The 12352-nt window shown below is 39.1% G+C and overlaps 1 protein-coding gene across 9 annotated transcripts in view; it reads left to right on the forward strand.

The window, feature by feature from the left end:
- The window catches only part of LOC148178294 (uncharacterized), a 101540-nt gene extending 92051 nt beyond the window's left edge, over window positions 1-9489 (forward strand). For all 9 annotated transcript variants that reach the window (XM_088030951.1, XM_088030941.1, XM_088030942.1 and 6 more), the window contains 5 exons: window positions 609-7475; window positions 7736-7789; window positions 7883-7987; window positions 8443-8503; window positions 8553-9489. In XM_088030951.1, the coding sequence (XP_087887077.1) occupies window positions 609-7475; window positions 7736-7789; window positions 7883-7987; window positions 8443-8503; window positions 8553-8631 (7166 nt within the window). In that variant the 3' untranslated portion in view covers window positions 8632-9489. The remainder of the gene's footprint in view (window positions 1-608; window positions 7476-7735; window positions 7790-7882; window positions 7988-8442; window positions 8504-8552) is intronic.
- Window positions 9490-12352: the final 2863 nt, after the last annotated feature.

Raw genomic sequence — 12352 nt, forward strand, 5'->3', positions numbered from 1 at the left:
CGACTGGCTCGATAAATCAAATCGCACAAGTGAATCGTTAGTTGATACGGCCAGTCTTGCTAGCTCAGACTCGAATATATCTCAGATGAGCGCCAAAACTAATCCAGGCGTACCCACCATACTCATTACTAAAGGATCCGGCAAAAAGCGGTCGAAATCGAAAGGAAAAAGCGAACGGCGAGGTATGCAGAGGGTGGGGGCGCACGAAGTACGGTAGACCCGGCGGAAGCGGGGCCCGATATGTTTGAACTTAGAGTTTGCATGGTTAGATGTTCAAGGTGATCCCAACCACTTCACTTTTAGTTTCATCACAGTGAGTTTGGATTGCCTTGTATCCAGACGGTTTTGGCAAAGTGTCACGCCTGAGCACAAGCATCTTTGGCTTCCACATGTTTATTTTTTGTTTTGTTTCGTTAGTCTGTCTTTCATTTTTAGTTGTGTTTTTTGAGTTTATTCAACCGAGCAATGGCTAAACGGTAAGTGCGTACGACCCCAGTAAAGTCGGAACAATACCTGCCTGTCAGTGTGACCAAAAAATAATCAACCGTACTAGTACTATACCTCTTTGTATTGCTAGTCCCCGCTAACATCTAACCGCCTCTTTTTAGAAACCACCTGCGCGCCAACACTAACCGAAGACTTAAAAACAATACCCCAACCCAAACCCCGCTTTGCCAAAGAAACACCTCTACAATTTAACGAAGAACGCCAACCTAAACTAGAAAAACAAATTTCGCCTGTTAGAGACGACTTACTCGACGAAGAAGAATCGGCCCCGGAGACTTATTCCGACAAAAAGAAGTTCTGGGAAAATGTCACAAAAGACAAACGAATGAGTTTAAATGAAGGTCCAACGCAGGAAAAAGACGTACCACAGAAGAGGGCTTCGGTGCACGAAGTTCCTGTTCCGAAGCCTCGTTCTCAAGTACAAGTCTCATCTATTAGTGAGTCTAAAGTGACTGAAGAACCAGAATTGAAAATTATGTCGGAATATCAAGCCTCCTTTCAACCGCCCAGCGAACGCAAGTCCAAAACTCCGCCCAAAGTCGAATCCGACAAAGAAAGTAGTGATTCAGATTCTGAAGTTCTGGGGAGTGGTAACAACGATAACGCTGGTTACATTTCGGACAGCGGAGATGTGGAACACTACATTTCCGATTCGGAGATTGAAGACCGCGTTCCGCAGATTAGAGAACGGCAGATGAGTGTTTTCGCACCACCTGTAGCAGCCGGGCGCAAAAGCATCTACGAAAGATCCGCTTCGTTGCCCACAGAAGACTTGTACGAAGTGTCAGCACGTAGTATCAAACTACGCAAGCAGTACTACGAAGAACAGATCAAAAAGGAGATGATCGAGGAACAACTGACTAGCGAAATAGAAGAAGAACCATCTCCTGAACGAAAAACATTGATTAGTTCTTTGGTACAACAGTTGAGTGAAGAGAAAGTGTCCGTCAGAGACATAGCGAGATCCTTTGATGAAGCAACGAAAAAGGAAGTTTCTTTCGAAAACGACTTCCAAACGCACAAACCCGAAACGACCATAGCGCACATTGAGGATCAAACACCGATTTCACAACAATTCCAAGAAACGCACAAAGAAATCGATGGGGATTCTCAAACAAAACGTTCCTCGTTAGGTTCGGAACAAAGTTCGTCGTCTGATGTAGATAAGGTGACGAGGACCGGTAGTTCCTCTAAACCAGACTCCATGGAAGTCCACGTCGACAAAAGCGAAATCGAGGATTCGGAAAAACTTGCTGAACTAGATCAAGACGCTACTGATGTAGAAACAAAGTCTTTAGATTCTCTAAACATTGCAGAAATCTCACCCAAATCGTCGACATTTCAAGATGACCACATTCCAGAAATTACAGTGACACTATCCGGAAAACAAAGACGAATAAGTGAAGAAAGCGACGAATACGCACCTAAAGCAGAGAAAAAAACTGAACTTGATTCCCCCATTAACGTTCCTGAAGAGCACGTTGAAGACACAGTTTGGGAAGTTTCGGTTCAATCACAACCAGAAGCCCACTTTGACAAAGTAACATCGTTTGATTCAGCGACTGTCGAAAAAATCGAAAGAGACGAAGATTTGAGTCTAAGCACCAGAGACGAATCAGATTTAGGCTCAGAGATTCATCAAGACCACTCAGACTCTTACTCAGACAAAATTAAGTCAGAAAGTCATAGCGATATCGAAAGAATCATCATGGATAGCCTTCAACACCAAAAAGTCGATCCCATTGAAGCAAAAGCCATCGCAAGCGCGTTAATTGAAGAAATCGAAGCTGAAATTCACCGTCGAGAATGCTCACCACCCAGCGCTTCAACGGGGGACGTTTCCGATTACTTAAAATATTTAGCTGAAACGAAAGGACTGGATGAAAGAGAAGTCGAGCTAGTCGAATCGGTTCTAGCAAGACGCCAACGCGAACTCGCTAAATTGTCACGTGGTGATACTCAAGCTTCGAGTATTGAGATCACGGATGAAGATTTGAGATACAGTGGCACCGAAGTGGACACGACACATCTTCTTGAGCAGCAGATCAGCCAGCTCAAAGCTGAAAAGTTTGAAGATCTGAAGTCAATGAATTTTCTTGATAAAATTGATGAGAAACACGCTGAAGAGTCACACCAAAGCAAAGATTACGAGACATATGGAAGTGGCGTCACGACGGCAGTAAAATCAGAAATACACACGAAGACATTCGAAAGTATTAAAGGTGAGAAATCCGAGGCTAAAGACGTTATATTTGAGGAAGATGAAACAATCTCAGAGTCTGCAACTCATGAAAGTGAAGAGTTAGAAACACAAATTGAAGTTGTCACAACGGAAGCTTTACACAAAAAATCTGATGAGAAGGACACCGATGAGTATAGAAAAACTAGTGTCGACGTTAGTAAAGAACGAGCGGTTGATGTCACTACGAAAAGAACCGACGTAGAAGCGGAAGATTCACACAGAACAACATCAGAAGACGCTAGACGCCAAAGTGACGTCACAAAATCAGTAACTAAACATCAAATTGATGTGGCTGAGAAGTCACCCACTGAAGAAGTTAAATTAACTGGTCAAATCACCACTGAGGATTACGCGTCTACTGAAGAAAGCACGAAGAAAGAGCTTAAAAGCGAAGTGAAGCAGATTGAAGGTGGCGCCTTTGAGAAAGCTGAAGCTAAAGAGAAGTCACATACAAAGGTTGTACAGAAGGAATCATTGGACAAAGCGACTGAGGAGAAGCGCACACATGAAAATGAAGATAGTATAATAAAACAGAGTACAATTAGCAGTAGAGTGACATCAACAGATGTCATTCGAGAGTCTTCAACGGTCACTAAAGTTACGGAAAAAGTGGAAGTTCTGGATTTAGACCAACCTTTACTAGTAAGCGATTTAGAAGAAGTTAAAACAATCGACAGACATGAAGAAATCAAACGCACGTCGAGTAGCGAATCAAAATCTAGCATAGAATCGGGAAAATCACCAGAAGACCAATTCTCGACTTGTTCTTCAGGACGTAAAGGTGACTCAGATTCGTCTAAAGTAGCGGAGAAACCGGAAGTTTTAATGAGAAAAGCCTCGTCACTACAGAAAGCTGATCGCAAATCAGGAATTGAGTTCGAAGCGTATTCGAGTTCGGGTGAAAGTCACTATCATAGTTTTGAGCTAGATAGTGGAAAAAGTCGACCGTGTTCATCCGACGTTGAAGGAATGGTAGCAGCTGGTTCTTCGGAATATGAGAGTGCTTTAACCTCCCAAGACTACTCCTCTAGGTCACACATCACATCGACCGAATACCACACGGCAGTGAGTAGTCTAAGCTCCAAAGAAAGCATGAAAAGTTTGGATAGTGAAAGCTCTGGACATTTAGGCAGTGTAGAAGTTTCCGAACTGTCAGAAACTTTGGTGCCTTCGACCAGCGATGCGGATGGAGATATCTTAGATACAGCGGATCACCTAGATGACGTAGGATGGAACGATGAACTCATAGATGAACCGTCTGACACTCAATCAAAAATGAAACGATCACACGAAATGACATTCCAACCTGAACCCAAAATTCTAACAGTGGAATCACCTCAGACTGAGGAGCTAGATAAGAAGTTTACCAGCATGGACGACGGCAGTATCGTTAGTATGAGTTTATCAAGTACTTCAGGCACTACGGAACCTCGAACAGTAATTGAATTGTCCAGAGCCGATTCGGAGAAACTTGAAGGTGGAAGCATGTCCGTTTCCGGTATTTCCGATCAATTAAGTATTGAGGGTAGTTGTGACAGTTTAGTTTTCCATCAGACTACACCTCTCACCACCACCGAAATGGGCACTTCAACCGGGCAGATTGAGAGCAACTTGCAAATCGAATCCATCACGTTTACAACTTCAGTCGTCACTGAAAGTGGCATCAGAAACGTTAGCACTCAAGTCACATCAGAAAGTCACAGTCCTGAGGAAGAGCGGGCTAAGAAAGTCGAAGAACCACAACCTAACGGAAAATGTCCATCCGAAGTCAAAAAGAAAAGTCATAGACGACAAGAAAGCACAAGTTCTTTTGTCCCACCAGTTTTACCGAGTTTTGACCAAAAATTTCAATCTGACTTAACGGAGAGCGATAAGTACACTGCGGAATTAAGCTTCAAAGAAGTGATTAGTGACGAAAAGAAAGACATTGATGAACGCGAAAGAGAAGAGAGTTACGAAACTGAAGCGGACCAAGGTTTCCATCGCGATGTTCGAGAAGGTAAATACCAGGAAACTGAAGAGGAAATTAAAGACGATACTCCTGAATTCAGTTCGGAGACTCAAGCCAGCGTTGGAGAGCTAGAACAAGAGTACTCCTCTGCTCTTGCCCGAGCACAGGAGGTGAGAAAGAAATCAGAAACATCTCCTGATTTACATATCCATAAAGAACCATTAGAGAAACGTGATTCTCACGGTAAATCCAGCAGTACCTCGAGTGAGAAGTCAAGTTTTGAAGAAGCGGAAGCGGAAGCTGCTTTTAACATGGTCGCCCATGTTTCACCAGCGCACAAAATTAAACAAATTTGTCCTATTCTTGAGGACGAAGACGCAGAAAAACATGAATTAGAAACAAGAGAAAGAGCACAAAAGGAGTACGAAAAGCGACGTTCGCAAGTGAGGGACCAAAGTCCTGGATCTATTCCAGATATCAAAGTGACACAACACATGACTCCATTAGTTGATCGCAATTTCCGGTATCCAGACCTGGAGTTGGAAGAACAAGAACGAGCCAAAGAAAAGGAGAAAGAGAGCGAAACACAAAAATCTACTCCTCAGACACCGTCAAGCAAAAGCTCGGAAGACACAGACCAAGGTCGCGAGTACGTTCTCGAAGATTCTGGCATTTCCATTCCAGAAGAAACGACAACGGAGTCTAAAAGTACAGTTATCGAACAGACAGTGAAAGAAGAAGCTGATAAAGACACCGATTCCCCTAACAGCGATTCATTTGAAATGTTAGAAAAGCCAGATTTAATCGATGATTTTGTTGTAATAGAAGAAGTGGCGAAAGAAGCACATGAGTTTGATTCTGAAGGTAAAAGCGTCAGTATTCAATCAAAAAGTACTGGTCAAAAACAGCGCTCAAAGAAACATGACGAAGAAGTGGAAGCTTATTTGACAAGATCAGCACCTACACCTTTAACTAAAATGACAGAAGTGAAATACTATCCTGATGGGTCATCTAGTGAAGAACTAGGTTTTGATTTCGAAGACAGTCCTCCTGTTAACCCCGAAGCCGCTGCGAGTAACTATGAACAAGAACTTGAAGCTAACAAGAAATGGATCGAGCAACAATTTCAGGGTGACCAAGCGGCGAAGCTCGCGGCAGGATATGATTACGAGGTTGATTTTGAACGAGGACCTCTTGAAGATATCAAAGAGGAAGACATCAATGACTTTGATCCTTCAAGCAGAATAGGTAGTTTAGGTTCACAAAAAGAATCAGGAGGTAGCTTAGGAAGTGTTAAAGATTCGTACTCGAGCACACCGGAATACGACGTGCTAGCTGGTCGAAAATATTTTACTAGATCTGGAGAACATGACGACATTTCGATGTCTAGTCTTCAGGAGTTTGAGAACTTGGAACGCGCAATGTCGTTGGAGACGAAACGGTACCACCAAGGGTCCCAGGATTCTTCAAGTAACGGTAGCTTCAAGACACGCTACAATGCGAGTAAATCTGGTCAAGGAGACGATGTTTCTGTTAGCTCTCTCAAAGAGTTTGAAGGACTAGAAATGGCGTGCATTGCCGCGCACAAAGTCGAAACTAAAGCGAAAGAGGAAGAAGCCATGTTGGCGCAAATCGATGAAGGACAAGAAAGCATAGCGTCGGAATCTGAAAGTTGTGAGACTGTCTCTAGAACAGACAAAAAAATTATCCCAGATTCCGATGAAGAAGACTACGAAAAACGAATGTTTGAGATTGATGAGATCATAAAACAGGCCCAAAGTAATGTTGAGAGATTCATTGACTTGAAAGAAGGTGACAAAACGGAATCTTTGGGTCGTGGAGATTCCATAGAAGAGGTTGCAAAAGTTCCAGATTTGGATCTTGATGCTCCGCTTGTCAAGTCGACTGTTAAAGTTCAATGGAAAGAAAACGAAGACGTCATGATTACTTCTACTGATTCTATCGATGGCAAAGAAGAAAAAGAAAGCCAGCATGACAGTACAGATAGTCTTGATCAAAAAACTTGTGCCGATATAATGACTGCTAGTACCGATTCTATTGAATTCCAAGCGAAAAAGACGGAACCGGAACCTATCAATTTATTGAGTGATAGTATTGAAATTAAAGACGAAGCTTGCGGTATGATCAGCAGCGACTCTCTTGAACTAGCAACAAAACATTCTGAAACAATGTTAGAAAGCACCGATAGTTTAATGGACCCAACGAGTTCAACAGCAACTCATGCAACGTATCAATACGAAACGGATTCTGTTTTCTCCGGAAGTTTCACAAGTGGAGGATCCAACACGATGGTATCTTCAACTGACACAATCGATCCAGTTCAAGTAGACATTGCAGCAGCTGCTCGCAAAGTTTGGTTCGACGAAGATGCAGGCAGCAGTCGAAGGTTTACCACTGAGTACATTCAAGAAGCAGGGAAACCTTACGTGACTGAAGTCATAGAACCAAGTGAAGACGACGCATATTCTCATACGATACACAGAAGGGTGGAACTTCCACCTGAGGTCAAAAAAATCACTTTCTATGGAAGTGATGCTGACCAACAACTAAAACAATTTATAGAAGATTTCAACGAAGGCGAGCACGTCGAGGAAGTACAGGAAGTTGACGCTTCCGGTAATGTACACACCCGAAGAGTCGTACAAAGGCGGTTTATCGTCAAAGGAGAGGATGGACGAGAACCCGAGGAACTAATACAGAAAACTGTAGCTAGCAAAACTAACCAACTAACTTCATATCCCAAAGAAACGACAGGTTTGTGTTTCTCAGCATTTAATGTTTGATTTGATTTCTTCTTTTCAGTTTTTATCTTTTTTACAAGCGTATTGCACTTTAGGTTAAGCTTACGTTCTTTCACTTCACTTGATGGAAATTTTTTTACTTTGTAGAGGTAAGTCGTCACTTTGTTTTGATGAGTTTGCATGCCATTTTACATTGCACGGACTTTCTTTCTACTGACTTTGATGTCACCGTTTTGGTTCATCACAGTACTTAATGTTATTTTATTTTCTTAGGTGAGGAGTCCACTTTTGCAGCTACAGGCGGTTCCAAGGATTCTTCATTCAAAGGTAAATGAATAGACTTTGACTTGGTTGTTCACGTCCTTGATCCTATCCAATTAGTGTAGACAAACTTCCACACTTGACTTTTTTCTGGTTTAGCTCAAGGAATCCGCAGAAGACAGCTTCGTTATGAGATCAGTGTCGATGATCAAATCGAAGTGGATCCTCGAGAACACGACTGGCGTTTTAATTTACCCGAACATGGTAGTGATGGTTTTCATTTATTTATATTTTTTATTACATTTTTATGTATATAAACACTGAAATTTCATCAAGTTGATGTTTGCCCATCGTGCAGCATCTGGCTTTCTTTTGCACTTAACACAAGAGGGACAGGAATAGTCCTCGCACTTCACAATGTAGAAGCTACGATGCCACACGATTTTCCACATTTTTCATTCTACTTACGATGTATATATTTTGATGTTTTCGGCTAATGGCTACGTTGTATGCATATTGTGAATGTAAAGTTAAACGTTAACAATTGACAAAGGTTTTTGCCTCGTCGTTGTTTGTTTTTCTAACTGCTATTCTATTTCAGATTTTGGACACATTTTCTGACGCAGTGCACTGTTTAAACATACTTTTTGTACATATTTAGCATGAATTTAAATATGTTGTCTTTATTTCACAAAGTTTTATTCTTTTTTTTCTTCCAGCTGAAGGCGAAGAGTCTGCGACAAGTGGTCAGCAAACTGACAAGACATCATCCCAGCAGAAGTAAGTATTTATTGCGAAAGGTTCTATTACTTACTTTGGTAATTTCCAGATCGGTCACAGACCAGCATCAGCTTTCTGAAGAAATGAAAGAGCTCCTCAAAGAACTGGAAAAGGAAAGCAAGCAATAAAGTGCGATTCCTCGCCATCGATGTGAAAAAATGCTACCCCCATAATGTTCAACAGACATATCTCGATATTTGACGAATTAAATGAACAAAACGCAATATGAACAATACAGATTCTTTGGCTTTCGCATTAAAAAATGTTATACTATTCCTATGCTTGCTCTAGAAGTGAGTGATTTAAAAAAAAGTTTAGTTTTCGCTCAAAATGTTTATTTCATCAATGGTCCATGAATTTATCGATACAAAAAGCATCCTGCCTGAAATTTTGAACACTTTTACCGGATCGTGCAGGTTCCGGTGTTATTTTCGATGTGCAATTATTTTCTACCCTTTGCCATTTTACACTGATTCGAAATATTACAATTACGATTGCAGGCTCGTAAGTGCAATATTTCCAACAAAATTAGCAATGATGTACTTATTTTAATATTGATAGGATTAATAAGCGGGTGATTTCGTTTCATCTGGAGTAACAGTATCTTGCAATTTGATGCTATTTTATAATTTATCGCTGTTGTTTTTGTTTTCATTGTATACAATTTGTTAAATATTGCAAGTTAATGTTACTGTATTTATTAAGAGGCATATTTGTATAAAACGAACGAACAAAGAAAGGAGAAAGCAAATTTAGATTTGGAATTTACTTAATAGGATTTCATTAATTAGCTTAACCTGAATTTGCGGTTGTAAGGTCACATTTTTCTACTTGTTCCAATGTGGGGTTTGTGGTTTACCCTCATCGTTAATACGATAAGGAACACTGGAAACTTGTCGGACCGTCACTATTATAATTTATCTCAATGTGAATTACATATATAACCTGTGTATCAGATTACAAAATAATAAAGCTTTCAACAAAAATTTTTACGATTATTTAAGGCAAGAGTGTGTAGCTGTCAGCAAAATTAATGACAACGAATGACCAAACGCAGAAAAATACAAAAGATATGCAAGACGAAGATCCCAATGAAGATGATGATGACGCTCCCAAACTTCATCATGCTATTAAAGCTGAGTGCTTAATTGGGCTGCCAAAGTCGGAACAACAAAATGATAAGGACGATGGTAATAATGATAAGGAAACGAAGAAAGAACACTCAAAATAGCTAAAGAACGTTTATTCTGTATGGTAATAAATTATTTACAAAGCTTATCTACAGCTTGATTGACATTTCTTGAAAATGGCTAAACTGAAATGTGAAAATGGCGCAACAAACGTAACACAACATTACTGCCAATCTGACTGCGCATCTACCATTTTCAAAATTTTTTTATTATGGCACAAAGCCGATATGTAGAAGAGCTAAATCTTATTAAAAACTGACAAAAAAGCGTTTACCTAACAAAGAATTTTGGAATAGAATACATTTGAAACGGTTCATTAACAGATCTAAACTGCTAGAATAATTCATATTTTATAATAATTATATGCGTTAATAACAAAATGCCTTCTTCGTTGTCAGTGGTAAATTGTGCAGGCAAATCCATCTTTTAAAAAAATGATCAGTCGAACAATACCGGCGCTTTAGCAAAGAGCATTATCATGTAAATGTCACATAGAGCACCGATTAAATTCGTCTTAGAAAAGTCCGGAATTTTCCCGGGCATTTGATTTCATTGAAGAAAACGAACTAAAGTTTCAGATGACTGAACTTCTACTGAAATAGCAGGCTGATATATTGTCCGCATACATTACGAAGCAAAAAAGAGGTCAGCTTTTTGTGAGCAAAAGAAATCACGGTTTTGGATGTTTCCGTTTTTATTTGCTACTGATTCGAGGAGTTTTTACTACCTCATGTTTGGTTAGTTCATTATCTAATTAATTTATTAATAAAGGAAGTACTCTTTGACGTGTTATACCTATTTTGCGATAAGTTAAACTAGTTTTGTTTTTTTTCCAGTTTAAATTAAGAAATTAGCTGTCATAATGATCAACAGGGACATGCAAAGTTCTTTTTAAGACTATTTGTGGATGCAAAGGTGCGAGAATGATTTATTGTTTGGGGCTATTTTATCGTAGTAATTACTGTTTTTATACCAATTCCTAGGAAAGTGTACTTTACAAAGTTTGCGTTATAATAATACTTTGTTGCCTTATAAATTACAAACATGGCAGCTATGAAAACGACGCCAAAAATCTGATGAACAAATCTACGCAGCGGTAACTCATTTTCTCTTTGAAAATTATAAATTCTTGAGTAACACGTCGCGTCGTGTCAATTAAGATTTTTTTTAATTCTCTCCTTTTATCCTCCGCAAAGTTTGGACATGTTTTATTATTTACTGAGATTTTTTAGGTCATTGAAATGAAAACGGAAATTTATATTACAGTGGCGGCCATAACAATGTGGTACAAGTCTGTGTAAAACAAGCATTGATGCATGCTTACAGTTGTAGACTACGAGCACTTATTCACTAGTTTGCTTATTTTCTTTTAAATGCATTCTCTATTTCCAAAACATCTTTATACAAGGTGTTTATAAATGTTTCTAGCATCAAGGATGGCTCTGGAATTCCTGCTATGCACTCTTTTGCCGCTTTGTTTTCTTAGTGAATATAACTATCTTGAAAATTATTTATAATGTTACTTACTTACTTAAGACGTGTTATGACGTTTCAGTTACAGTTTTGTGTCCTAGTTTTTGATTTTCAGGTTTTAAACCACAAGTAGAACAGTTTATTTCTCAAAACTTACTTTGCTTCATGTTTGAGGTTGAACTGAAAATGTCAGTCGAAAAATCGAAACCCACATTTGTAATAAGCGGCAAATTTTTTGACATTTTATATCACCCTTGATGCTAGAAACATTTATAAACACTTTGTATTGTAGGCACAGCCTACACCTTTTTGGTAAATAATTTTTAAGGGCTTATTATTGGTAGTTATGATAACGTCCTATTAACAGTTCAATAGTTTAATTTTTGGCCTGGATTACAATATCGTTCTAAAGCTTTGGTCGTCACTGTATGTTAAAAACTACGCAAAAAATGAAAGACGTAAGTGCTATAATGAGCCACTAGCTATCACTTTCAATTATTTGGGAATAATTATGAATAGAACTGTCGCTAATTGAAGAAACGATTTAGAATCCTTAGGTCTTTGGTACAACAAATGTCTCTAAAGTCACAGATATAATTTTTAAAACTCAACAGGTGGTTTAACATTAATTTAATGAATTATGAAGACAATTTTATCCAAGGCTTTGATCGTCAAAGCTGGTTAGCTACTTAAAAAAGATTAGCACTTTTCACGTTTCGTCATTTAGATAATTCAAATTTAGTTTAATTATTTATCTTCACGTAATCAAAAATTTTATGAATACAACAAAATACATTGTCAATGTGTATTACAAATAATACATAAATGATATTTTATATATGACAATATTAATAAATCGTGTTGTACTGGACAGTGTATTATTTGCTTTTGTTTTTGCAATTTACTAAGTTTTGTAATTTGAGGTTTCAATTTAATGAAACCTGTATGAAAAATGTGTTTTCACGTTAACTTTCTTTCATGCATTGATATCCACCTTGAAATTTGCTAAAATTGATTGCAATTTTTCGTCAAAACCTCCCCTTTTATTCAATCGAACATGCAAGCGCCACCACAATCGCATGTCGTCCTGTCCCAGCTTTATTAGCCCAATGAATTCGATAACATCCTCTGGCGTAATTTGAATTTTAATAAACGCGAGCCGTCGGCGGCGCGTCATTCGGCCCTT

This window comes from Gnatocerus cornutus, chromosome 2 (assembly GCF_029298725.1).
Source record: "Gnatocerus cornutus isolate USDA-ARS CGAHR chromosome 2, icGnaCorn1.1, whole genome shotgun sequence".
Classification (NCBI taxonomy): Eukaryota; Metazoa; Arthropoda; class Insecta; order Coleoptera; family Tenebrionidae; genus Gnatocerus; species Gnatocerus cornutus.